Source organism: Mustelus asterias, chromosome 14 (genome assembly GCF_964213995.1).
Source record: "Mustelus asterias chromosome 14, sMusAst1.hap1.1, whole genome shotgun sequence".
In the NCBI taxonomy this organism is placed as follows: Eukaryota; Metazoa; Chordata; class Chondrichthyes; order Carcharhiniformes; family Triakidae; genus Mustelus; species Mustelus asterias.
The window spans coordinates 76,453,473-76,480,575 of record NC_135814.1 but is presented as its reverse complement, the minus strand read 5'-3'; the positions used below and the strand labels follow the sequence as shown (position 1 = coordinate 76,480,575).

General features: G+C 48.0%; 1 protein-coding gene across 1 annotated transcript in view; it reads right to left on the bottom strand.

The window, feature by feature from the left end:
- Positions 1–284: 284 nt before the first annotated feature.
- The window catches only part of plcl1 (phospholipase C like 1), a 635,760-nt gene continuing 608,941 nt past the window's right edge, over positions 285–27,103 (bottom strand). The window contains exon 5 of the mRNA XM_078228649.1: positions 285–389. Within this exon, the coding sequence (XP_078084775.1) occupies positions 373–389 (17 nt within the window). The 3' untranslated portion in view covers positions 285–372. The remainder of the gene's footprint in view (positions 390–27,103) is intronic.

Genomic DNA, 27,103 nt, shown 5'->3' with positions numbered 1-27,103 from the left:
CACCATTAAACTCACTGGATCTTCCTCAGCGTTGTCTTCAAATTCTGAAATCTCACCCTCCTCCAAGGCCTCTCCCTCCTCCGCTTCAGCTGCATTACTGTAAAGTACTCACCTCCATTACATCTCTTTATGGTATCTCTGTTGCTGCATTACACTCTGATGTGATGTGAGGGCAACAAAAATGCACAATCGCTTTTTGTAATAAATTAACCACCATCTTGCTGACTTTGTTGTACCTTGGCTCAGCCCCACATCTGAATCGCTGCTCTTTATCTCTTGGAGAGACCCTTCAGCCTCCATGTGTGCTCCCCCTGTTCATAATGGTTCTTAATGCACACCAGCTTCCCACCAGTCAGTGAGCGTTCCTGGGATTTATAGGCCAGCTTTGCCTGCAGAAAGAAATGGAAATTTATTTTAAAATCCCGATATCCTGTCCTGAGACACATGCTATGACTTCTGAAGACAGTTGAAAGCTTATATCCTGGGGGACTTTGTGTTCCATTGTAATCTAAAGACAAAGTCAGGGTCATTTCCAAGGCATATTACGACACCTCAGAGCATCAGCAAAGAAACAAAATTGTCCAATGAAGATTGGATGGAACTAAGTTCAATGCACCAGCATTTTTAACACCTTAAATAGTTCAGCAAAGAAACCATATGGTGTCTTTGAAGATTGGATGGAACTATTTCATAGCTGATAAAGTAAAATCCCAGATGAACACAGGCTACCCTCTCTGACAGGAAGACCTGACTGGTGGTGATTTAATCTGAGGTTTGCCACACCTTGGGTGAGGGGCATAAATAACCCCAGGCACTACAAGAATTGAACTCACGCTGTTGGTGTCACTCTGCATTACAAACCAGCCATCCAGCCAACTGAGCTAACTGACTCAACATTTCCAGGGCAACTGCATTTTTGACACCTCATTATGTTAGTAAAAAGACTACTGTGTCTTATCAAGGTTAGATTTGACACCTGAGGAATTCAGTAGATAGAACAACTATTTCTGCCTTTACTTAATTTTTAAAGTCACAAATTTTAGGATTTTAAGTTTCGAGAATTACTTCCTGTGTTTAGTTATATACATACCCTGGCTGAACTTAAATCATTCAGTTTCTTCTGTTACTGACATACAGTCCACCGCACAATGCTATTGGCATTAAGCTCTGCTTCCTATTCCCATGCTATAGTTTGTCGTTTCCTCAGAGGTTTAGATTTTCCACATGCTGGGAGATTCAAGCGCCTTTCTCCATCTCATTTAACAAAATATTCTATTACTCTTCTGTGAAGTTTTGATTATTCCTTCACCACTGTTTCTTGAGTTGCCATCTTCTAAATGCAAAAACATGAAGCACGCTATACTTGAAGTTATATAACAGCATTACAAATGCAAAACAAGTAAGGAAAGCTATGCTTACTTATAAATATTAACTAACAGTTATATTCAATTTTTAAAAATTACACTTAGAATGAATCAATAGCAACAGCATTAATTGTTTCAAAGGCATAACAGAAAAAATGGGAAAAAAAACCTGAAAATTGTCGGAAATCTTGTGTCTTCACCTTGTTTCTTTAAAAGTTGTCTTTCAAAAGCTTCCCTCAATAGCCGCTTCCTGGTCCGGTTGTATCATTAGGAGCTGTGGCTTCTCCGGGATTTGCTCTTCCTTGGGGCTTGAGAGAAGCTCTTCGATGCTGGCTCCAAGCACCCCCCCGGATTGGAAGTTCCGGTGTCCATTTGCAGGGCAGGTAAGTAGATACGTTTTTGTTGTGTTGTCAACAGGCCTTCGCTTTCTAATAGTGGTCCAATGATCTGGAAAATCTGTCTCAACAGACTTCAGCAACTCTTCACCCTCTCTGTCCTTTACATTATTACTATCCCAGTCTCCCTTAGGATAGTCACTCAGTTCCTGAGTACTGAGATGGTCTCACATGGTGAAACAATACTTTTCACTGTATCCCAATACATGTGACAATAATAGATCAATTCACCCAGGAATCCCCATAGTGCAGAAGGAGGCCATTCAGCCCATCAAGCCCACCCTGACAACAATCCCACCCAGGCCCTATTCCCTTAACCCCATGTATTTACCTTACAAAGGAACAATTTAGCATAGCCAATCAACCTAACCTGCACATCTTTGGATTTGTTTGAAACTTTAACAAAAAATTGATTACTGTAATTCAATTGTCAGCAGCTGACAATTTGATCATCCTCTCAGCTCTTGTCAATAGGAGGGAACAGTATTCCATCCAAGCACTTGAGGAAACATGCAGGAGAGACCTTTGATTTCTGGCAGTCCACAACAGGTGAGGCCCAGAATCACCATGGTTTACCAGGACTGCACTGACAGTATAAAGGCATCGTAGTGGTAGGATCCTTTCAAAGGTGTCACTTTGAGCCATTTTAAATTGGCAAGAAAGCATTTTGTAAATCTTTTCCGCTTTGTTTGCAAATGTATGGCACAATGACCTTAACAGTAACCCAGGATTCCTGCCAAACAACCATGACCACAGATTGAAAATATTTCATTATTTGTAAAGCACTTTGGGATATATTGAAATTGTGCTGGATACCAAATGGTCCAAACTTTTAGCTTGTCGGATCAATGTTATTGGTTGGACCAGAGACAAATGTGAGAACCGCTCCTGCCTGCAATTGGCTCCCAACACCAAGTGTCATGCTGGCTGGCCAATATAGAACATGCACTGTAGTGGGCTCCGTGCTGCCAGAGGGGGGGAGGGCTGTTGGGAGCAGTAAAGGTGCCGGCAGTGGGTTTAGAGAGATCTCCCTGGAGGCTGGCAGTTGGTACTCAAGAGCCTCAGGAAACTGCTTTGAAAATTGATTTTTTTTTTGACACATGACTTCAGTTATTCAGCTGTTACTGTCTCCAGAATGTTATCCATATCCAGAGCATATGCCGAGTGAGACGGAAATATCCGGAGCCAGTTTGTGTCCCGCTTTTCCAATGAACGCCTGCAGGTTTTGCTGAAGCAGCCAGTGCCTAATGAAACATCCTCCAAGAGGAGGTCTCAGAGCTACCAGGTCTGGTCAGTGGCCTCGGTGTTACTCACAGAACCTGGATCTAGTGCAGGAAAAAGTTCAATGACCTGGCAGGGTGAGCACTGAGCTGGAACCATGGTTGGATGTCTTCGTGAGTGGTTGCATTTGCTGGTGCTCAAGGGTGTAAAATGCGCAGCATTAAAAGTGGCACATAATCAGGTGCTTTGGTAGGCCACGCCTGGCATGAATGTCAGGATGAGGTGTGATAACATGATGGGAAACTGAACCTGTATCTTTGTGGGGGAGGTTGGAATGTTCTGTCATGTAGAGTGGGACGACTGAAAGCACTTTTGTTCTTGCAGGAGAAGAGGAGTCACATTGTGCAGGAGTGAAGATGGACGGGTGGCAAGATCCCAAACCTGCTTCACCTAAATCAGACAGAGGAACAAGCACTGCAGATGGCCTGTGAACATGGAGCCAGATCCATTTGTCACAGAGAGCCAGATGTCCTGGATGATGATAAGAGTCCAGTGGACAGGGAAGAGATTGAGGAAGAGATGACAGACTCAGGGCAGCGGTTGTAAGACTGACATGTGAAATCTACTGATCCCTGTTGCTCGTCCATTCAGAAGTCTTTGCTCAGTCAGATGTCTGTTCTGAGAAGCAAGCAGACTGTATGCAGTTACTGCATGAGTTTGTAATTCTGTTTGAGACTGACATTTTGGGCAGGATTTTCAGGCCATGCTTGCCCCAAGACTGGAAAATCCTGCCTAAGGTCAATAGTTTGTGTCCTGCCCGCTACAATTCCTGTGGCGGGCGGGATGGGAAAATTCCACCCTTTATTTTCCTCCCTCTGAAGGAACATCATCACAACCACAAAAGGAATCAGACCTCTCTTGACCTCTGAGGATGGCCAGGTACACACGTCACATCCTCCCTCTACACCAAGCACCAGCACAGATAGTCAGTGGGCATACATGTATCGGAGCAGATGGTAGTGCACAGTGGTGAAGGCACGTCACACTCACCTGAGGAGCTGGCGGAGGCTGAGAATCCCCAGGGCAACAGCAGCCAGAGGATTGTTGGAGACCAGGACCATGCTGAGCCCAAGGCAGATGATGAGTCTCTGAGACATCTATCTGGTGGCTGAAGCTGGATGTCCGTTGGAATGGGTGGGAAGATCTAGCGGAGATCCCTGCGGGTCCATGTGCCATGCTCTCAGTATTGAAGGAGTCCATGTGGAGTGTAAGCACTGCATTGGCCCAGAGCTCAGAAACACAATCTCCACCATAGAGAGAGTGGCAGCTCCAAGAACTCACTCAGGACTTTCTGGGGTTGTGTTCATACCTGCAAGGCCACACATTGGCAGTGACCTCAGCAGGTCTATGTGAGAAATAGATGAGGTGCCTGGTGGCTCTGCTAGCTGCCTGTCCTTCATTGGTGAAGCAGCTCCTCCCCCACTCCATTGACCATCGCATCTGATGAGACCACGACTACTGAGGAATGCACAGCTATGGACATAGCACTGGACTCTTCCACCAGATGGGGCCTTTGACCAGAGGCTGATTGTCAAGGTCATCAAAGCATATGGGACATCAGGGTCAGCAACCTACCTTCAATCCAGCTACCAGCCAGGGGGGGGAGCAATAAGATGTACCTCTCACAAGTGGAAATTTAAGTCACAATGATCACATAAGGGATTGTCGTACATGATTAATTTCTCCTCGACACATGTGTCATTCAGCATACATAACTTTGCTTCAGATATTAAACTGTTTGATAATGTGCAATGGCCACAGTGTGCTTCATGCAATTGTTCTGGATGAGGCCTGGGAGCTTTGTGTCACACATATAAAGGGCTGCAAAATTTACTTCAGGACCGGGACTTCAGTGAAGGGTGATAGGAGTGTCTCATCAGCACCAATCAGTTCAGTGACATTTCTTTGTCATCACCTTGACTCCTTGCTTTGGGTTCCTAACCGAGAGTCCTCTGAATCAAGGCTTCCCTGACCTTCCTACCTCCCTTAAGCATTATCAGGATCTTGCTCCTTACCCTGAGAAGAAGCAGGCTCCTCCTCCGACTCAGCACTTGAGTCATCCTCTGCAGCCTCTGGAACAGCATCGTTGTCTTCATCCTTCCCCCTTGAGAAAAGAAGATTGTGTAGGAGACAAGAACAGGGAGATATGTTCAAGAGGACAGTGGAGTGATTTCTCTGAGCAATCAAGGCAACAACACCTCATATTGAAAAGGCCTATCTATGTCCTCTCAGTTATTGCCCTTGTGGAGGCATGACAACGTTCAGTCAATGGCTCCCTGAATTCAGGGACCTCCTGCAATTGCAACAAAGCTTCTGGCTCACTCAGCCTGGCTGGCCTCATCTGTACTGAAGTGAATGAATGGTGCACCTGATGCAGCTCTGAACAGTGCGTTACAAGATGTCACAGAGATCTTCCGCTGACCCTTGGAAAGAACTGGAGGTGTAAATGTTCTGGGTCACTGTCACCATCAGAGCCAAGGCACAGGGTGGCCAGCTACAGAGTTGGAGGCAAATTCAGGGCTGTTCATTTTGCACATGGTGGTGGAAGTCCCTGGAGAGGCACAGCCTTCTTTGGCACTAAACCTCTACATGAGCACTGCCAGTAAACATTGACTGCTGCGTAATGGTGCCTTCTCCTGACCCTTCGCCCTTGCAATTCCTGCTGGCCCTCCATGTCTTCTGGATGCATCTCTTGGTCCATAGGCCTCCTCTCCCCGGTCCTCTCCTCCTCCTCTGAGGGAGTCCTTCCACCTGAGTACACAATCCCCATGTTTGTCTCGATGATTGCACAGGTTTCTGTCTTAAAGGGGCCTTTCTGCAAAATCCTTTGCAGATGCTTGACAATCAGTGAGTTCACCAAAACAAATGTCAGAAACAATCATTGGACCAACATCCAAGCAATCCACAGCAAAACTCCTAACTCCTCACCTTACCAACATCCTGTGGGCCTTTTATCCCAACTTGGATGCAGAATGAATGAAAAACATGAAGGCCACCTGTCCGATTGGCCCATGCACTGAGCGTAAAAACATGTGGACCACTCAAAATCGTTATCAATTGCTCTTTAAATGGGCTTAATTGGCCCTTTAACTGTGGGCAGACATGTGCACACGCAACCGCCAACCAAGATATCATAAAGCAGCACAATGACATCGAGACACCTTCCTGACATCATGGTAGCCATTTTGCAAATGTTCATGTCTACCGTTCCCCTGCTCAGTTAATACAAAACTCAAGCCAATATAAATGGAAGTTTTTTTCCCTATATTCACTGCAAGTGCTCATACACTATCATGAAACAGATTCAAATGAATCTTCTTTCTCTTTAAATAAAAGTTTGCCAAACAGGAAATTACATGAAAATAGTGGCACTCCAAAGTGACCACTACTGAAGAGGAAATTCTCAAATAGGCAATACTTGTTTCTCACATGTTGGTACCTTGACTGCTACTGCAGACACAGTCGCTTCCTAAGACAGCAGAAGGTCAGAAACTCTGGGGCTATGTAAACCACAGACGCTGGAGGGGAATTTTCTACTGGGTGGTATTCTTATTGCTGGTGAGATACTGGTAAATGGGGACCTGATAGCTTGTGGGTCTTCCTAATCTCTGCTAAAAATACATCCCATGCATATTTCTGTTTGGGCTATAATCCCATGTCAAGCACTCCCACTCCTTTTGAGTTTGTGCCTTATTAAGTACTGTCTGCAGAATTGTAATTAAGTGCTTCAGTGGTCTTGTCTACATGCAAATATATCACACTCGAAAGGGAAGGTCAAATTTAATGAGACCTTAGGGATAAATGTAATTTCTGAAATTGTGAAATTTGCAACCTAAATTAATGCATTTTTAAAACATTTTTGCACAATTTACTGGAGTGTTCTTGTGTTTTCCAGATGTGATTCTGGAAGAAAATGTTAAGAGTCAGTGGAATCAATGTGATGAATATCAAAGAGAAACTGACAGTGCAGAAGCTGTTTACAAAAATTCTGCACAACAGGGAAATTGGAGGTGTGATCAGCAAAATGCCCCCCATGGTATAAACATTCATGCCACTTCAGTAAACATGATTGCATTTCAGGAAAGGAAGTCAAACACATCCCTGGCTATGGAGTGGAAAACTGGTCATTGATCCTCACCGTTAGGCTCCATATTGTGGACACTGCTAGAGCCAACAAAACAATGCGTGATATTATTAATTAAAAATATGAAATCATCACGTTAAAAAATAACAGATTCAATATCCTCGCTGTTACTGCACATTTCATGAAAGGTTGTTGCTAACAATTTTTAATAAACATCAGATACGCTGCCAATTTTTTAGTACTATTCATCTAATATTCATATGTATATGATTGTAAATCTTTAAAACAGTACAACCCCTTGATTCAACGTATATGCATTAGCACAACAATGTGGTACCCCTCATGCTGATTCAATAACAGGCTGTGAGTGGCCAAATAAAAAGTCTATGCAATGCTGCAGCTGCCACAGGCTTTATATCAAGATAATGCATCGATAGCTGTTTATTATTTCACAACATGTGAGTAGAATAGTGAATCTGCTGCCCTATAAAATGCATACTTCCTTGATTTCATGAATATCCTTCCATGAAAATCATTATGTAACAAGTTTTAACTGTTCCGATGTTTCTTGGACATGTCAGAAACGTTTATATTTGAAAGACCTTCGAAAAGTGCTACAAGACGATGGGTCAGAAATTGAGCTTGGTAGTTGTCCATTTTTGGGTCCTACAAGTGCCCTTAGAACTCCAAAATGGAGTCTGTAGTGTGTGGGCACATTTGTGGGGTGAATCTTGCCTGATGCCATATTGGTGCTGGCATCAGTGCATAGGCAACGAATGACCACTACAAGTAGGTAGTATGGGCACATTGGTGCAGCAGCAGGGAGACTTCCTGGAGGAGGAGGAGGTGGAGGGCAAACAGTTGGACATCGCTGGGGAGGAGGTGGCCCAGTAGGAGAAGGAGGATATGGAGGAGGAGGTGGAGGACAAACACTTGCCCAAAGGAGGCAGAGAGTGGGTATAGATGGATCTTTTTCTAAATGGAGGCCGGTCACCAGTGGTGTGCCCCAGGGATCTGTTCTGGGACCCTTGCTGTTTGTCATTTTCATAAATGACCTGGATGAGGAAGTGGAGGGATGGGTTGGTAAGTTTGCTGACGACACGAAGGTTGGTGGGGTTGTGGATAGTCTGGAGGAATGTCAGAAGTTACAGAGGGACATAGATAGGATGCAAGACTGGGCGGAGAAGTGACAGATGGACTTCAACCCAGATAAATGCGTCGTGGTCCATTTTGGCAGGTCAAATGGGATGAAGGAGTACAATATAAAGGGAAAGACTCTTAGTACTGTAGAGGATCAGAAGGACCTTGGGGTCCGGGTCCATAGGACTCTAAAATCAGCCCCGCAGGTGGAGGAGGTGGTTAAGAAGGCGTATGGTGTGCTGGCCTTTATCAATCGAGGGATTGAGTTTAGGAGTCCGGGGATAATGATGCAGCTATATAAGACCCTCGTCAGACCCCACTTGGAGTACTGTGCTCTGTTCTGGTCGCCTCATTACAGGAAGGATGTGGAAAAGATTGAAAAGGTGCAGAGGAGATTTACAAGGATGTGCCTGGATTGAGTGGCATGCCTGATGAAGTTAGGCTGAGGGAGCTCGGTCTTTTCTCCTTGGAGAGACGTAGGATGAGAGGAGACCTAATAGAGGTATATAAGATGTTGAGAGGCATAGATCGGCTGGACTCTCAGAGGCTTTTTCCCAGGGTGGAAATGGCTGCTACGAGAGGACACAGGTTTAGGGGGGTAGGTACAAGGGAAATGTTAGGGGGAAGTTTTTCACATAGAGGGTGGTGGGCGAGTGGAATCGGCTGCCATCAGTGGTGGTGGAGGCAAACTCAATAGGGTCTTTTAAGAGACTCCTGGATGAATACATGGGACTTAATAGAATGGAGGATTATAGGTAGGCCTAAAAGGTAGGGATATGTTCGGCACAACTTGTGGGGCCAAAGGGCCTGTTTTGTGCTGTAGTTTTTCTATGTTTCTATGTTTCTAAGTCGTTGGGGGAGGCGGAGGATGACGACAACAAGACTGATGAGCAACCAGGCGATGGAGGACAGGTGGCAGTGGCAAGGGTTTGGCATGCTAGGGTTGCGAGGGAGGCCCTCATTGCTACCAGGTTCACCAACTAGGGAGCATGGAACTGGAAAACAACACATCCCCCTAAAAATCCTAGTCACTCTCCCACGCCATGGTAACACCAAGGTGATGGGCCTGGGTAGGCCGGGTTAGCGAGTTACCATTGCAGGCAGGAGGATGATGATAACTCGCTATGTGGCACACTGTGATGGTGCCCTGCTACAAACAAGTCTGACTCCTACCTACACTCTGGGACCTGGGCCCATGTCTGGCTGGGGGTCAGTGAACACAAGCTACCACTGGTTTGGGGACAGGGCTATCCAGTGTCTGCTGGGTTCTGGGGATGCCATGGCAGCTTCAGTGACTCAGTGGCCTTGCATGGCACTCGGAACTCGGAACGGATGGTTTTGAGCACCTGTATTGTAAATGCAGTGATGAATAAACAACATGTGCCTGGAGTTGGGGATCGCAGTAGCGGGGCGCCGAGGGCCCTCCCCCATGTACATCGATGTTTAGATCCCCTCCAACTAAGGTCGGGGTACGGTCATCCCTGATGGAGGATAATCAGAGACATATTAGTCACAGCTGTGGGGTGCAATTATATTTATTTTTGTCATTAATTGCAATAACTCTTAAGTGCTCATACTTACCATGTGCTCGTGAATCCTAACTGTACCTAATTCCCTCAACCGAGATGGTACACCCCTTCACCCATGCCCTGTTGGTGACCCTACAGTTCTTAACCTTATGTGGCCTATCACTACGTCTAGCTGTGTCCTCAGGATGTACATCGGAGGTGGAGGCGGAGGGCTGCGTTCCATGCCCCGTGGCCTGTTGCTACATCTCCAGCATCTGAGGGAGAACCAATCGCACAGGCCCAGCTTCTAGCCTGGGGCCAGTTGAGTCATAGTCATAGACATTTACAGCATGGAAACAGGGCCGTCTGCCCAACTTGTCCATGCCGTCTAGCTTTTACCATTGAGCTAGTCCCAGTTGCCCGAATTTGGCCCATATCCCTCTATCCCAATCTTACCATATGTCTGTCTAAATGCTTTTTGTTTCTGCCTCTGGAAGCTCGTTTCAGACACTCACCACTCTCTGTGTGAAAAAATTGCCCCTCTGGACCCTTTTTTATCTTTTCCCTCTCACCTTAAACCTTAGTTTTAGTCTCCCCTACCTTTGGGAAAAGACATTGACCTTATCTATGCCCCCTCATTATTTTATAGACCTCTATAAGATCACCCCTCAGCCTCCAAAGTCCCAGTCTATCCAGCCTCTCCTTATAACTCAAACCATCGAGTCTGGGTAGTATCCCTGTATATCTTTTCCACACTCTTTATAGTTTAATAATATCCTTTCTATATTAGGGTGACCAGAACTGTACACAGTATTCCAAGTGTGGCCTTACCAATGTCTTATACAACTTCAACAAGACGTCCCAACTCCTGTATTCAATGTTCTGACCAATGAAACCAAGTATATTGAATGTCTTCTTCACCATTCTGTCCACTTGGGACTCCACTTTCAAGGAGTTATGAACCTGTGCTCCTACATCTCTTTGTTCTATAACTCTCCCCAACGCCCTACCATTAACTGAGTAAGTCCCGCCCTGGTTTGATCTACCAAAATCCATCACCTCACATTTATCTAAATAAAACTCCATCCGCCATTCATCAGCCCACTGGCCCAATTGATCAAGATCCCATTGCAATCCAAGATAACCTTCTTCACTGTCCACTATGCCACCAATCTTGGTGTCATCTGCAAACTTACTAACCATGCTTCCTAAATTCTCATCTAAATCATGACTACAAATGACAGGCATCCACATGCCAGAGGCCTCAGATGTTCCTGCCTCCGCCCGATGTACATCAACGATGTGTCGTGCGTACCACAGAGTGACCCAGAAGCCTCACCATTAACTTGACCTATCAAGGTGATAGTCTGTGGGATGGTGAACTGTGATGTGGAAGCCTGTGTTGATAAACTACTGCCAGCCTGGGTGGTTTTCTCCTGCCCTTCCTCCGAGGTATCCTCAGAGCTGTCTTGGGAAGTCTCAGTGGGAGCCGCAGGGGGGTGCGGCAATTCCAGATGGGCCTGGTGCATCATGATCGTTTCCTACAACACAGGACACAATGTTGAGTGCAAGGGAGAGACAGCAATCTAGGCTGCATGCAACTTACTTGAGATATCTCAAACATTATAATGATTGGCAGGTGCTCACATCTGTGGTGCGGCCCGACCTGGCTGTCACTGACAGTACAGTCGTCATCTTCCCGCTAGATCCAGTGCTCGCTCCTCAAATGGTGTCAGGACTCTTATTTAGGGCACACCACCTCTGCCTTTTCCTGCTCCCATTGATAATGGGCATTTTTCTACTGTAGGGACAGAAGGCGTGTAAAGGCTGATGGCAGGAAGCTTGCAAGGGATGGGCCTCAAAGGGCAGGAGTTGTGTGGAGATTCGGGGTGGGGGAGGGGGTTTGGAGGCACGTGTTAGAGGGTCAGGGGCTAGGACCCTGCATCGTGACGCAGCGGGGGGGTGGGGGGGAATGCACACAGCAGGGGTCACATGGGAGAATGATGCCAGAACAGGATGTCCATTCACATTTGCTGCCTGATTGAGGTCATTCAGTTTCTTCCTGCACTTATTATCTGAAGTAGTGGTAGAGATGGTGACCCTCACCCCATTGAAAAAACACTTGGATGTGTACCTGAAGAGGGCAATCTTACAAAAAAAATTCTAAGTCCAGAACAAGTGTGAAAATGGGAGATCCGTTTTTTTGACGAGTCCAAATCTGCGATCTTCTGCACTTAGAGCAAGAAAAAACCTTCAATTGTTTCTCGCCAGTATGGGAGGGGCTGGAGCTTGAATCACCCAAAAGCCAGCAGCTCGGATTGGAGGCCCCATAGCAGCAAAACAGCAGCCCTGCTCCTTCACTCCCCCCGCCGCCCCCCCATCCACTGCAAACACAGTCTCCCCCTCCTCTCCATGAGGCATCGCAGACCCTCCCCGACATCCTCGACACCCCTCCACATACATCCCTGGGTGTACCTGCCTCGCACACTTCACCTCTCATGTCCCCTCCCCTTGATTGCAGAGTGGCCCTCACCCCCCCAGTCCTCCGTGCCAGTGACTGTGCATTGACTGCCACCATGACTGCCTTCCAGGCCTCTCTGCCTTCCCTTCCCCTGGCTCGGCGCCCATCCAGGGGAGAGTAACGTATCCCTCCACTGCATCCAGCAGCCATGCCAGTTCTCCCTCTGAAAATCTGGGGGCCATTCTTCTGGCAGCCATCTTCCTGCCCTGTTTGACTGTCTGTCCATCCTTGGGGCTTATATACAGGTCTCCCTTGTTAAGACAGTTCAGCTGCAGACAGTTTGGGCAAGTCACGTGCCTGTTAGGGGGGCCGCATGGAGTGGGAGACAGTCATCGGGGATGTGGGGGAAGAGAAGGGTGCGTGGGAATGCAATCAGGGGAGGGGGTGAGGGTCATTCTGCAATTGGAGGAGGCGATAGAGGATCACTGCAATTAGAGACTAGGGGGGTGAGGGCCACTCTGCAATCAAGGGGAGGGGACATGAGAGGTGAAGTGTGCGAGGCAGGTACACCCAGGGATGTATGTGGAGGGGTGTCGAGGATGTCGGGGAGGGTCTGCGATGCCTCATGGAGAGGAGGGGGAGACTGTGTTTGCAGTGGATGGGGGGGCGGCGGGGGGAGTGAAGGAGCAGGGCTGCTGTTTTGCTGCTATGGGGCCTCCAATCCGAGCTGCTGGCTTTTGGGTGATTCAAGCTCCAGCCCCTCCCATACTGGCGAGAAACAATTGAAGGTTTTTTCTTGCTCTAAGTGCAGAAGATCGCAGATTTGGACTCGTCAAAAAAACGGATCTCCCATTTTCACACTTGTTCTGGACTTAGAATTTTTTTTGTAAGATTGCCCTCTTCAGGTACACATCCAAGTGTTTTTTCAATGGGGTGAGGGTCACCATCTCTACCACTACTTCAGATAATAAGTTCCAGACCACAACTATACTCTGAGTGAAAAGACAAACCTTCCTCTTCAGCAATCTTTTGACAATTGCCTCAAATCGATCCCATCAGAGTATTAATCGCTCTGCTCAGGCACACACTATCTGAACCTTCATAATTTTACCCAACTCAATTATTGGTTCCCACCCACTGCTCAGCTCTGGGGTAAAAATGTTGATCCAATCTTCACTCATGAATAGAAAACTCCATCCTGGACAACTCTTCACAACATGAGAGTTCAGTTGGAGCCATGGGAAACAGTCAGACCAGGAGTGGGGAATATAAAGCAGTTTTTCCACCAGGAGTGGGGAATATAAAGCAGTTTTTCCACCAGGAGTGGGGAATATAAAGCAGCTATTCCACCAGGAGCACAATATAAAGCAGCTATTCCACCAGGAGCACAATATAAAGCAGCTATTCCACTAGGATATAAAGCAGCTATTCCACCAGGAGCACAATATAAAGCAGCTATTCCACTAGGATATAAAGCAGCTATTCCACCAGGAGCAGGATATAAAGCAGCTATTCCACCAGGAGCAGGATATAAAGCAGCTATTCCACCAGGAGCAGGATATAAAGCAGCTATTCCACCAGGAGCACAATATAAAGCAGCTATTCCACCAGGAGCGGGGAATATCAAGTGGTTATTTCACCAAGAGAGCGGAATATAATGTAGCTATTCCACCAGGAGTGGGAATATGAAGCAGCCATTCCATCAGAAATGGGAATATGAAGCGGTTGTTCCACCAGGAGCGGGAATATGAAGCATGTATTCCATCCGGAATGGGAATACAAAGCAGTTGTTCCACCAATAACAACTTCTGTGCAGTTCCAATCTTGTCGATCTTCATTCCTGCACCAAATTGTGAAACTTCTTTAGCAGTCGTTTCGACACTGCAATTTCTATTGCTGTCTTTATTGTCAAAGCATGTTCAGTCAGCAATCTTCTTTGGATATCTCATTTTGGAAACCTCAAAATAGACAATCTGAAAGAATATCTTCTAATGACTCACCAAACTCACAAGGTGGTGCAAGCCTTTTAAAGTTGCCATGAACTGAGCAATGTTTTTGCCTTCTACTCGATTCCTTCAGTGGAACCTGAGCCATTCCGCAATGATAAATGGCTTTGCAATGTATTGCTTCAAGGATCTTTGTCAGTCAGCGCAAGTTTTTGTTCCTGGCTTTGCTGGGTGAACCAAATTTACTTCCTACTGAAAACAACTGGTACAAGCAACTCATTTGCACTTTTATTTGCTTGTGCAAAGAATTGAAAATGTTCTGCATTGGAATTCCATGATTCATTTTTTTAACTGAAAGGACCCATGGATCCTCATTGACCCACCATTTCTCTTGCAGGGACCCATGACTGGAGAATATATTGTTACTGTCTTCCCAGTACTCTGGATAGACATTTGAACATGCGGGGAATAGAGGGATACAGGCGGTTAGTCATGATCGGTGCAGGCTTGGTGGGCCAAAGGGCCTGTTCTTGTGCCCTACTGTTCCTTGATCTTTGTTTATTCTACTCCCCTTTTCATGGTTCTCAATGATTCTATAATATCAGGAATGACAAGTCATGTCAGCACAAGTGTAAGAACTAAAAGTGAAAACGCTGGAAAATCTCAGCCGGGCTGGCAACATCTGTAAGGAGAGAAAAGAGCTGATGTTTCGAGTCCAGATGACCCTGAACTGATTGGTGAGCAACTGGTGAGTAATACTACTTCCTACTTTACAGTCTCCAGTTGATAATAAATAGTCTGTTTGGTAAAATTTGGAAAGGCTTGAAACGACAGGTCAGAAAACAAGATATATTTCTAAATGGCGAATATTTCCTTTTCCTTTAGGTACCCTTCCCCAACCACATGTCAAACACAATACCAAAATGCATGGCAGAGACTACAACTTTGTTTTCTCCAACTAAGGAAGTTGAGGAGGTCATGTGGTGCAGTGGGTAATGTCCCTGCCTCTGAGCCTGAAGCTCTGGGTTTCAGTCCCACAGTAAGAGTTTTAACAACACCAGTGATGCGCTATCAATAAGGTGAAAGACTACCGATGTGCCAATACAAGTGTAGGCTTTTATTCACAACAGAATCAGGAGCACATCCCAACAAATAACCGACCTGGACTGAACAAGGGGGAGGAGACAGCCACCTTTATACTAGGTGCCGAGGGGAGGAACCAAACCGGAAGGGGGTGTGTCCAGGTATGACAAACACACAACGGTGATCCAAATAGGACAAAGGCACAACTGAGGTTCACCACATTCACCCCTTCCTTTAAAAAAACAACACGGGGGTGAAGCGGAAACAATATTACAAGTTCAGACGAACCGGTGGCTTGATCCGCCGTCGCAATCGTCGTAGTGCAGGTCGCAGAGTCGTCCGAGCAGGGAGCGACGTCGGCCCAGGCTCCGTACAGTGAGCGTCGAGAGAAGGCGCCAGGTGGTGTGAAGCGGACCAATCCGTCGTCCCGTCCAGTCGTCGGGTACTGCGTGGCGACGGCTCCGGCGACTCAAGCGAGCTGTACATAGGGGCGAGAGGAGTGAGCAGTGGCCCTGGTGGCGTATGGAGAACAGTGGGAACCGGAGCTGGGGGGTGGGGGGCTGCAACAGGTTCTGGGCACACTACATTGGAGACAGGGACTGAGGGAGGAAGAGGCGTAGCAACCTCCGAGTGGACAACACCAGGGACCGTGGGGCGGAAGGACGTGGTGACCTCCGGGGCACCCGTGGGTGCCAAGTCACGGACAGAAACCATGTCCTCCCGCCCATCAGGGTACGCTACATAAGCGTATTGAGGATTAGCGTGGAGCAATTGGACTCCTCGACCAAGGGATCTGCCTTATGGGTCCGGACATGCTTCCGAAGCAGGACGGGTCCCGGGGACATCAGCCAATCCGGGAGCGAAGTACCCGAGGAGGACTTCCTGGGAAACGAAAACATCCGCTCGTGAGGGGTCGTATTGGTCGCTGTGCACAAGAGTGACCTAATGGAATGTAATGCGCCCGGAAGGACATCTTGCCAACGGCTGACTGGAAGGCCCCTAGACCGTAACGCTAATAGAACGGCCTTCCAGACGGTTGCGTTCTCCTGCTCTACTTGACCATTTCCCCTGGGGTTATAGCTAGTGGTGTGGCTGGAGGCAACGCCTTTGGCGAGCAGGTACTGCCTCAGCTCGTCACTCATGAAAGAGGACCCACAATCGCTATGGACATAGGCTGGGAAGCCGAACAGGGTGAAGAGCTTGTTCAGGGTCCGAATCACTGTAGCCGTGGTCAGGTCCGAGCAGGGGAAGGCAAAAGGGAAACGTGAGTATTCATCAATGATATTCAGGAAATAAACATTGTGGTTAGAGGAGGGGAGGGGGCCTTTAAAATCAATGCTAAGGCGCTCAAACGCGCGAGTGGCCTATACAAGGTGCGCCCTACCTGGCCGGTAGAACTGCGGTTTGCACTCAGCGCAGACCCTGCATTGCCTGGTAATCGTCCGAACTTCCTTGAGGGAGTAGGGCAGGTAACGGGACTTGACAAAGTGGAAAAATCTGGTGACACCCGGGTGACAGAGGTCGTTATGGAGGGACTGTAGCTGGTCCAGTTGGGCGCTAGCACATGATCCACGAGACAGGGCATCTGGGGGCTCATTGAGCTTCCCGGGCCGGTACATGATGTCATGTCTGTAGGTGGAGAGCTCAATCCTCCACCGCAAGATCTTGTCATTCTTAATCATGCCCTTTTGCCTGGTGTTAAACAGGAAGGCAACTGACCGCTGGTCCGTAATTAAGGTGAATCGTTGGCCCGCAAGATAATGGTGCCAGTGCCGGACGGCTTCCACGATGGCCTGGGCCTCCTTCTCGACCGAGGAGTGTCGAATCTCAGGGCCTTGTAAGGTCCGGGAAAAGAAGGCCACCGGACGTCCCCCCTGGTTAAGGGTGGCGGCTAGGGCAAAGTCAGACGCATCACTTTCCACTTGGAATGGGATGGATTCGTCCACAGCATGCATTGCGGCCTTCGCGATGTCCGCTTTGATGTCGTCGAAGGCCCGACGGGCCTCCTCCGCCAGGGGAAAAGAGGTCAATTTTAGAAGCGGACGGGCTTTATCCGCATAACGGGGAACCCACTGGGCATAATAGGAGAAAAAGCCCAGGCATCTCCTCAGTGCTTTGAGGGTAGAAGGGAGGGGAAGCTGCATAAGGGGACGCATACGGGCTGGGTCGGGGCCAAGGACACCATTTTCTATCACGTACCCAAGGATGGCGAGGCGGCATGTCCGGAAAACACACTTCACCTCATTATATGTGATGTTCAGGAGAGTGGCCGTACGAAGGAATTTTTGTAGGTTGGCATCATGATCCTGCAGGTCATGGCCGCAGATGGTGATGTTATCCAGATACTCGGAAAGTGGCCCGTAGCCCGTGCTGGTCTACCATTTGATCCATAGCCCGCTGGAAGACTGAGAACCCATTGGTGACACCAAAGGGACTCGGAGGAACTGGTATAGGTGACCGTCCGCCTCAAAGGCAGTATATGGGCGATCCTCCGAGCGGATAAGGAGCTGCTGGTAAGCCGATTTCAAATCGATCGTCGAGAAAACCCTATAGCGCACGATGCGGTTGACTATGTCCGCGATACAAAGAACAAAGAACAGTACAGCACAGGAAACAGGCCCTTCGGCCCTCCAAGCCTGTGCCGCTCCTTGGTCCAACTAGACCAATCGTTTGTATCCCTCCATTCCCAGGCTGCTCATGTGACTATCCAGGTAAGTCTTAAACGATGTCAGCGTGCCTGCCTCTACCACCCTACTTGGCAGCGCATTCCAGGCCCCCACCACCCTCTGTGTAAAAAAAGGCCCTCTGATATCTGAGTTATACTTCGCCCCTCTCACCTTGAGCCCGTGACCTCTCGTGATTGTCACCTCCGACCTGGGAAAAAGCTTCCCACTGTTCACCCTATCTATACCCTTCATAATCTTGTACACCTCTATTAGATCTCCCCTCATTCTCCGTCTTTCCAAGGAGAACAACCCCAGTCTACCCAATCTCTCCTCATAGCTAAGACCCTCCATACCAGGCAACATCCTGGTAAACCTTCTCTGCACTCTCTCCAACGCCTCCACGTCCTTCTGGTAATGCGGCGACCAGAACTGGACGCAGTACTCCAAATGCGGCCTAACCAGCGTTCTATACAGCTGCATCATCAGACTCCAGCTTTTATACTCTATACCCCGTCCTATAAAGGCAAGCATGCCATATGCCTTCTTCACCACCTTCTCCACCTGTGTTGCCACCTTCAAGGATTTGTGGACTTGCACACCTAGGTCCCTCTGTGTTTCTATACTCCTGATGACTCTGCCATTTATTGTATAACTCCCCCCTACATTATTTCTTCCAAAATGCATAACTTCGCATTTATCCGGATTAAACTCCATCTGCCACCTCTCCGCCCAATTTTCCAGCCTATCTATATCCTGCTGTATTGCCCGACAATGCTCTTCGCTATCCGCAAGTCCAGCCATCTTCGTGTCATCCGCAAACTTTCTGATTACACCAGTTACACTTTCTTCCAAATCATTTATATATATCACAAATAGCAGAGGTCCCAGTACAGAGCCCTGCGGAACACCACTGGTCACAAACCTCCAGCCGGAAAAAGACCCTTCGACCGCTACCCTCTGTCTCCTATGGCCAAGCCAGTTCTCCACCCATCTAGCCACTTCTCCTTGTATCCCATGAGCCTTAACCTTCTTAACCAACCTGCCATGTGGGACTTTGTCAAATGCCTTACTGAAATCCATATAGATGACATCCACGGCCCTTCCTTCATCAACCGTTTTTGTCACTTCCTCAAAAAACTCCACCAAATTTGTAAGGCACGACCTCCCTCTTACAAAACCATGCTGTCTGTCACTAATGAGATTGTTCCGTTCTAAATGCACATACATCCTGTCTCTAAGAATCCTCTCCAACAACTTCCCTACCACGGACGTCAAGCTCACCGGCCTATAATTTCCTGGGTTATCCCTGCGACCCTTCTTAAACAACGGGACCACATTCGCTATCCTCCAATCCTCAGGGACCTCACCCGTGTCCAAAGAAGCGACAAAGATTTCCGTCAGAGGCCCAGCAATTTCATCTCTCGTCTCCCTGAGCAGTCGAGGATAGATGCCATCAGGCCCTGGGGCTTTGTCAGTTTTAATGTTCCCTAAAAAACCTAACACTTCCTCTCTTGTAATGGAGATTTTCTCTAACGGGTCAACACCTCCCTCCCGGACACTCCCGGTTAACACGCCCCTCTCCTTCGTGAATACCGATGCAAAGTATTCATTTAGGATCTCCCCTATTCCCTTGGGTTCTAAGCATAATTCCCCTCCTTTGTCCCTGAGAGGTCCGCTTTTCTCCCTGACAACTCTTTTGTTCCTAACGTATGAATAGAATGCCTTAGGATTCTCCTTAATCCTGCCTGCCAAGAACATCTCGTGACCTCTTTTTGCCCTTCTAACTCCCCGTTTGAGTTCTTTCCTACTCTCTCTGTATTCCTCCAGAGCTCCATCTGTTTTCAGTTGCCTGGACTTAACGTACGCCTCACTTTTCATTTTAATCAGATCCTCAATTTCCCTGGTTATCCACGGCTCTCGAATCCTACCTTTCCTATCTTTCCTTTTTACAGGCACATGCCTATCCTGCAGCCTTATCAATAGTTCCTTAAAAGACTCCCACATGCCAGACGCGGACTTACCCTCGAACATCCTCTCCCAATCAACATCCACCAATTCCTGCCTAATCCGGCTATAGTCAGCCTTCCCCCAATTTAGCACCCTGCCCGTAGGACAGCACTCATCCTTGTCCATTACTATCCTAAAGTTAACAGAGTTGTGGTCACTATTTGCCACATGTTCCCCTACCGAAACTTTGACGACCTGACCGGGCTCATTTCCCAGAACTAGGTCCAGTATAGCCCCCTCTCTAGTTGGGCTATCTACATACTGTTCCAAAGAACCTTCCAGTACCCATTTTACAAATTCCTCCCCGTCCGGACCCCCAGCTCTAAGCACTTTCCAGTCAGTGCCAGGGAAATTAAAGTCCCCCACTACAACAACCCTATTTTTTCTGCACCTATCCAGAATCTCCTGACATATCCTTTCCTCCACTTCCCGTGGGCTGTTGGGTGGTCTGTAGTACACCCCCAGCATAGTGACTGCACCCTTCCTGTTTCTGAGTTCCATCCACAGCGACTCAGTACATGACCCCTCCAAGTTGTCTACCCTCTGCACCGCGGTAATATGCTCCGTAACTAATATCGCTACTCCCCCACCTTTTTTAGCCCCTCCTCTGTCTCGCCTAAAACACTTATACCCCGGAATATTCAGCTGCCAGTCCTGTCCTTCTTTTAACCAAGTTTCCGTCACCGCAACCACATCCAAATTCCGCATAAGCATTAAGGCCCTAAGTTCGTCTGTTTTACCCATTACGCTCCTCGCATTGAAGCAGATGCACTCCAGACCACTCAGGTCATCCTCCTCCAGAGTGCTCCTCTTCTTAGCTAGGCTTGCCCTGGCCCCCAGCTCAACCCCAGCCTCAGTATTTACTGACCTACTGTTTTGTTCCCCACCCCCCCTGCCACACTAGTTTAAATCCTGCCGAAACACTCTAGCAAAACTCCCAGCCAGGATATTTGCTCCCTTCCAGTTGAGGTGTAACCCATCCTTTCTGAACAGTTGCCATCCTGACTTGAAGATTTCCCAGTTATCTATGAATTTAAAACCTTCCCTCTTGCACCAGTCCTTTAGCCACGCGTTCAACTGTAGAATCTCCCTGTTCCGAGCCTCACTTGCACTAGACACCGGGAGCAGTCCAGAGATTGCTACCCTGGAGGCCTTACTTTTTAGCCTAGCACCCAACTCCCTGAATTTCTCTCGTATGACCCCCCTGCTCTTCCTACCTACATCATTTTTACCAATGTGTACAATCACATCCGTTTGACTACCTTCCTTTTTAAATATGCTTCCTACCCTCTCGGAGACATCCAGTACCCCGGCACCAGGGAGGCAGACTACCATCCTGGATTCTCGTTCAGTCCCACAGAAGCGCCTGTCCGTGCCTCTAACCATTGCGTCCCCCACAACTATCGCTCTCCTAAACCCTTCTTTCCCTTCCGGACCCCTGAGCCTGTCTCTGTGCAGGCGATCTGGTCCTCGTGGCTTACCCCTGGAGGGTCATCCCCCTCCACAGAATCCAAAACAATATACCTATTTTGGAGGGGGACAACCACAGGGGATCCCTCCACAGACTGCTCACTCCCTTCCCTTCTCCCATCTGTTGCCCATCCCTTTCTTTTATGGGAGACTGCCACTGGGGTACTTTCTGGCACATCACCCTTCTGACTATTACCCCTCCTAACTGTGACCCACATGTCTTCCTTCCGAGACCCTGGTGTCACTACCTGACTATAACTTCTATCTATTAATCTCTCATTTTCCCTAACTAAACTGAGTTCATCGAGCCTCAGCTCCAGCTCCCTTACACGATCCTTCAGGAGATGCAGTTCCACACATCTGGCACAGATATGGACTTCAGGGAGGCAAGTTGTCTCCAGGAACTCCCACATCCCACACCGAATGCAGTATACTGGCCTCCCACTCATACCAGCCATGTCCTTTTTAGTTTTTTGGAGATAAAACAAAAAAGGGGGTGTAACAGAAGAAAAACAAACAACCTTCCTCGCCTTCGCCGAAGCCCTGTGAGCCAAAGCCCTTACAGCTCACACTCTGCTTCCCACACACTCCACTGCCCGCTCCCGACGCTGCCCGCTGTATACTGCAGCCTACCTTTCATACTTCACGCGCTTACAAAACCCTTCCCAGACTCCTTAGCAGCCCAATTCCAGTTGTCACTTTAAACTTAAAATTCTACTGCAAAAGTAAAGGCCAAAAAAAAAACCACACACTTAGCTGACTAATTAAATAAATAAACAATTCAATTAATCTCTCACCAGCACTGCTGCCTCTAATCACTCCCTCTCAGCTTGCTCCAGTGGAACGGGGAAGAGGATACGCATCTAGTTGTATATACCTGTTTATGGTCTGGCTGTAGTCAATCACCATGTGGCGTTTCTCCCCCGATTTAACTACGACCACTTGCGCCCTCCAGGGGCTGGTGCTGGCCTGGATAATCCCTTCCCGGAGCAAACGTTGTACCTCGGACCGAATGAAGGCCCGGTCATCCGCACTAAAGCGCCTACTCTTGGTGGCTATGGGCCTACAATCCGGGGTGAGGTTATCAAATAAGCGGGGTGGGGGGGGGGGGTGATCTTGAGGGTCGAGAGACTGCAGGTGGTGCGCGAGGGGCGCTGCAGTGACGGCGCCTTGCAGACGGAGAGCGGGGGATAAGGGCCATCATACTTCAGGGTGATGCTCCGATGATGGCTGAGGAAATCTAACCCCAGCAGTACAGCTGCGCAGAGTCGCGGCAGCACGAGGAGCCAAAAACGCTCGTAGACTGTGCCCTGTACCGTCAGCGTCACCCAACAGCACCCGAGGACCTCCACTGAGTGGGAATTCGAGGCCATGGAGATGGTCTGGCTCCAGGGTCGCACGGGAAGGGCATATTGACGCACTGTGCGAGGGTGTATAAAACTTTCCGTGCTCCCACAGTCAAACAGGCAGTTTTCTGCATGACCATTTACCTTGATCTCCATTATTGACTTGGAGAGTTGATGAGGCTGCGACTGGTCCAGGCAAATCGATGCCACCGTCGAATCCAAGAAGAATCCGTCTTCGTCCCCGTCTGATGACGTCACGGATAAAGTTTCCTGCTCAGCGCGTCTTGATGCCAGTCTCAAAGATGGCGATTCCCGCACTTCCGGTGACCGCATTAAAGATGGCGATTCGCACGCAGCTGCCGCCTGCCTTAAAGATGGCTCCGCCTGCGGAACACACGTGGCGCCACGAGGCTTCGGAAGCGGCTTTGCCCGGCAGACTTTAGCGAAGTGGCCTCGCTTACCGCATCCGGAGCAAATCGCGTCCTTCACCGGGCAGCGACGCCGAGGCTGCTTGGGTTGGCTGCAAAAGTAACATTTGGGCCCCACCGGAACAGCCGTCACGGTGGAGCCATCGATAGAACGGGATGCAGGGTAAGACCCGAGATTGTGGGAGGCCGCTTCTAATGTTTCAGCCATTGTGGCTGTTCTTCGGAGATCTAGGTCATCTTGTTCCAGCAGGCGCTGCTGGATCTATGTAGACTCAATGCCCGCAACGTAGGCATCGCGGATCAGGTCCTCTGTGTTCTGAGCTGCTGTAACAGCCTTACAGTCACAAGCTCGAGCTAGGACCCGCAGGGCGCGCAGAAATTGGGCGCACGATTCTCCTGGCTGCTGCTTGCGGGTAGTTAGGAGATGTCTGGCGTAAACCACGTTAGGGCTCTTTCGGAACTGCCCTTTTAGGAGTTCGATAGCGTCCGCGTATGTAGCAGCGTCCCGGAAGATTCCATAGACAGCTTCGCTTACCCGGGCACGGAGCACGTGGAGTTTAGCGGCGTCGGTGTCGATGGCCGTAGCGGTGTCGACGAATGCTTCGAAGCAGTCCAGCCAATGATCGAATTTACTGAGGCTCCAACCTCTTGAGGGTCTAATGCTAACTTGTCGGGTTTTAGAAACTGCTCCATGCTGGTCAACTGTTGTGAATAAATTGATGCGCTATCAATAAGGCGAAAGACTACCGATATGCCAATATAAGTGTAGGCTTTTATTCACAACAGAATCAGGAGCAGATCCCAACAAATAACCAACCTGGACTGAACAAGGGGGAGGAGACAGCCACCTTTATACTAGGTGCCGAGGGGAGGAACCAAACCGGAAGGGGGTGTGTCCAGGTATGACAAACACACAACGGTGATCCAAATAGGACAAAGGCACAACTGAGGTCCACCACAACCAGAATTCTATGATTTTACATTAAAACCAGAGTAAATTGAGCAGTACTTACCCATGATCCCAATGTAATTTACAATTCATGCCACTGGTATTTTACAACTAAACATTTGCCCATTGTCCCTGTGCCAGCAGTGAAAGAACTATCCATTTGGTTTAATTCTTCAGCCTTTTCCCTATCATCTTTCATATTTTTCTTTTTCATATATTTATCCACTTTTCTTTTAAAAGCTATTATTGATTCTGCACCATTGTTCTGTCAGGGTCCATGTTTTAATGACTGCCTGTGTTAGAACATCTCCCTTCATCAGCAGGGTTAAGATTAACAACTATCCAGTTTTCTCACATAATTTGCACATCCAAGGATTTACAAAAGATTGCCATCAGAATTTCTGCAGTTCCTATCTGACCTTTCCTTACCTTTTTTTAGAGGAACATTGAGTCCCATCAACCTTTCAGTATTAATGCCTTCTTTATAGTTCTTTTCATATCTCCCCCTCTTCTACACCTTCATTCAGATTATTACACACTTTTGTGAAAAACAAGGCCAAACAAGTATTCATTTTGTATCCATGCCATCCTTTCACCCACCCTGAGCTTTCCTATTTCATCTCTCATTGATCCTACCTTTTCTTTACCTAAGCTTTTATTTTTTGTGTGTTGAAAACCCTATGCTCTTTGTCTCAATAATGCCTGCCAGTCTCCCTTCATATTTGTTCCCCTCTATGCTTTTGACGTTCCGCTGATTTTCTTTATTATTGTTATATAAGAACGGGGAGCTCGTTATGAGGAGAGTTCAGAAATCGGGACTATTTTGACTGGGATAGAAAAAAAACCTGAAAGGTGAGTTTTTAAGAGTTTACAAAAATCAATGACAAGTTTGATTCCCTGAAAAGGGAAATAATGGGAGCACTTTTCCACACCCTTTGGCGCAAATCCTGTAATGGCCGGAAACTGTCACAAAAGGGTTACAATAGGATTTGTGACAGGATCTCCAAATGAGATCTTCCCTGCCGGCAACATAACAGATTCATGCCCAGAAGGGGTGTGAGCCGGATTCCCATACATTGAAGTATATTTTAATATTCAAAATCAGCTTAACACTGAATCTTCCAGGAATGTCAGATGTTCCCACTTGCTGGCATGACATAAAGCCAATGGGAATCACCACTGGTCTCGAAAAACAGAGACAGATGTGATGCCACACTGGGGGTTTAGAAGCCAGTGTAACCTCTGGGTGGTAAGGGATGTAGCGGAGCAGTGCCTTGGCACTGCCCCTGGAACCCTGGCAGTGCCAACCTGGCAATGTCCTGGCACTTCCAGGTTGGCACTGTCAGGAAGAAGGCCTAGAGGGGTGGGGCCTGTATGGGGTAGGATGTGTAAGGGGGAAGGGCCTGTATGGGGGGGCGGGGCATGACAAATGGGACCGATGTCAGGACATTATGAACACTCACTCTTCCTGCCCAAAGGAGGTCATTCATCTTCTTCAGCACTGGCCGCTGGACCTCCGTGCCTGTGCCCGGGACTGATGGCTACTGCCACAGCTTCCCAGGTGGCATTGGCAGCCCAACCGCTGGGTCGTCATCCATCTGCGGGCTACATTATTGCCCACATCTCCTCTAGAGCATCGAGCAGACGGCCCAGCTCTGCATCAGTGAAGTGTGGAACATTCCTCGTAGATGCCATCTTCCAGGTCTGACTGCCAGTGTATTGTTAGAACTTATTGGATCTATTCCTTGTTAAGGGAGTTCAACTGCTGGCAGTTTGGACGAATCACGTACCCATTCGGTCCATTCCAGAGAGGATAATGTAGAGATTTGATTTTGATTTGATTTGATTTGATTTATTATTGTCACATGAAGAGAGTAAATGGGGTGGTCAATAGGACTTTAAACTAGAGATTGGGGGGGAAGGGAAAGTCAGGGAACCAAGAGGTGAAGGAATCAGTGGGAAGCGTAGCTGCTTAGGATTACAAAAAATCACGAAAAGACAGCGCTCAGGAGAGGTTACGATAGTCCCCATCTCACAAAATATGACACAGTGTCTGGAAAGGCTCAGTAGACCAAGGTCCACCACACTACGAAAACAAAAAGGGACGGTCAATAGGGAATTAAAGGTGCTATATTTAAATGCCCGCAGTGTCCGGAACAAGATAGATGAGCTTGTGGCCCAGATTGTGACTGGCAGGTATGATGTGGTAGGCATCACAGAGACGTGGTTGCAGGGGGTTCAGGACTGGCAGTTAAACATCCAGGGATTCACAACCTATCGAAAAGACAGAGGGGTGGGTAGAGGGGGCGGGGTTGCCTTGTTAATTAGAAATGAAATTAAATCAATAGCACTAAACGACATAGGGTCAGACGATGTGGAGTCTGTGTGGGTAGAGTTGAGGAACCACAAAGGCAAAAAAACCATAATGGGAGTTATGTACAGGCCTCCTGACAGTGGTCAGGACCAGGGGCACAAAATGCACCACGAAATAGAAAGGGCATGTCAGAAAGGCAAGGTCACAGTGATCATGGGGGATTTCAATATGCAGGTGGACTGGGTAAATAATGTTGCCAGTGGACCCAAAGAAAGGGAATTCATTGAATGTTTACAGGATGGCTTTTTGGAACAGCTTGTGATGGAGCCCACGAGGGAACAGGCTATTCTGGACTTAGTGTTATGTAATGAGCCAGACGTGATAAAAGATCTTAAAGTAAGGGAACACTTAGGAAGCAGTGATCATAATATGGTAGAATTCAGTCTGCAATTTGAAAGAAGGAAGGCAGAATCAGATGTGAAGGTTCTACAGTTAAATAAAGGTAATTACAGGCGCATGAGGGAGGAACTGACAAAAATCGACTGGAAGCAGAGCCTAATGGGAAAGACAGTAGAACAGCAATGGCAGGAGTTTCTGGGAGTAATTGAGGACACAGTGCAGAGGTTCATCCCAAACAAAAGAAAGGTTATCAGAGGGGGGA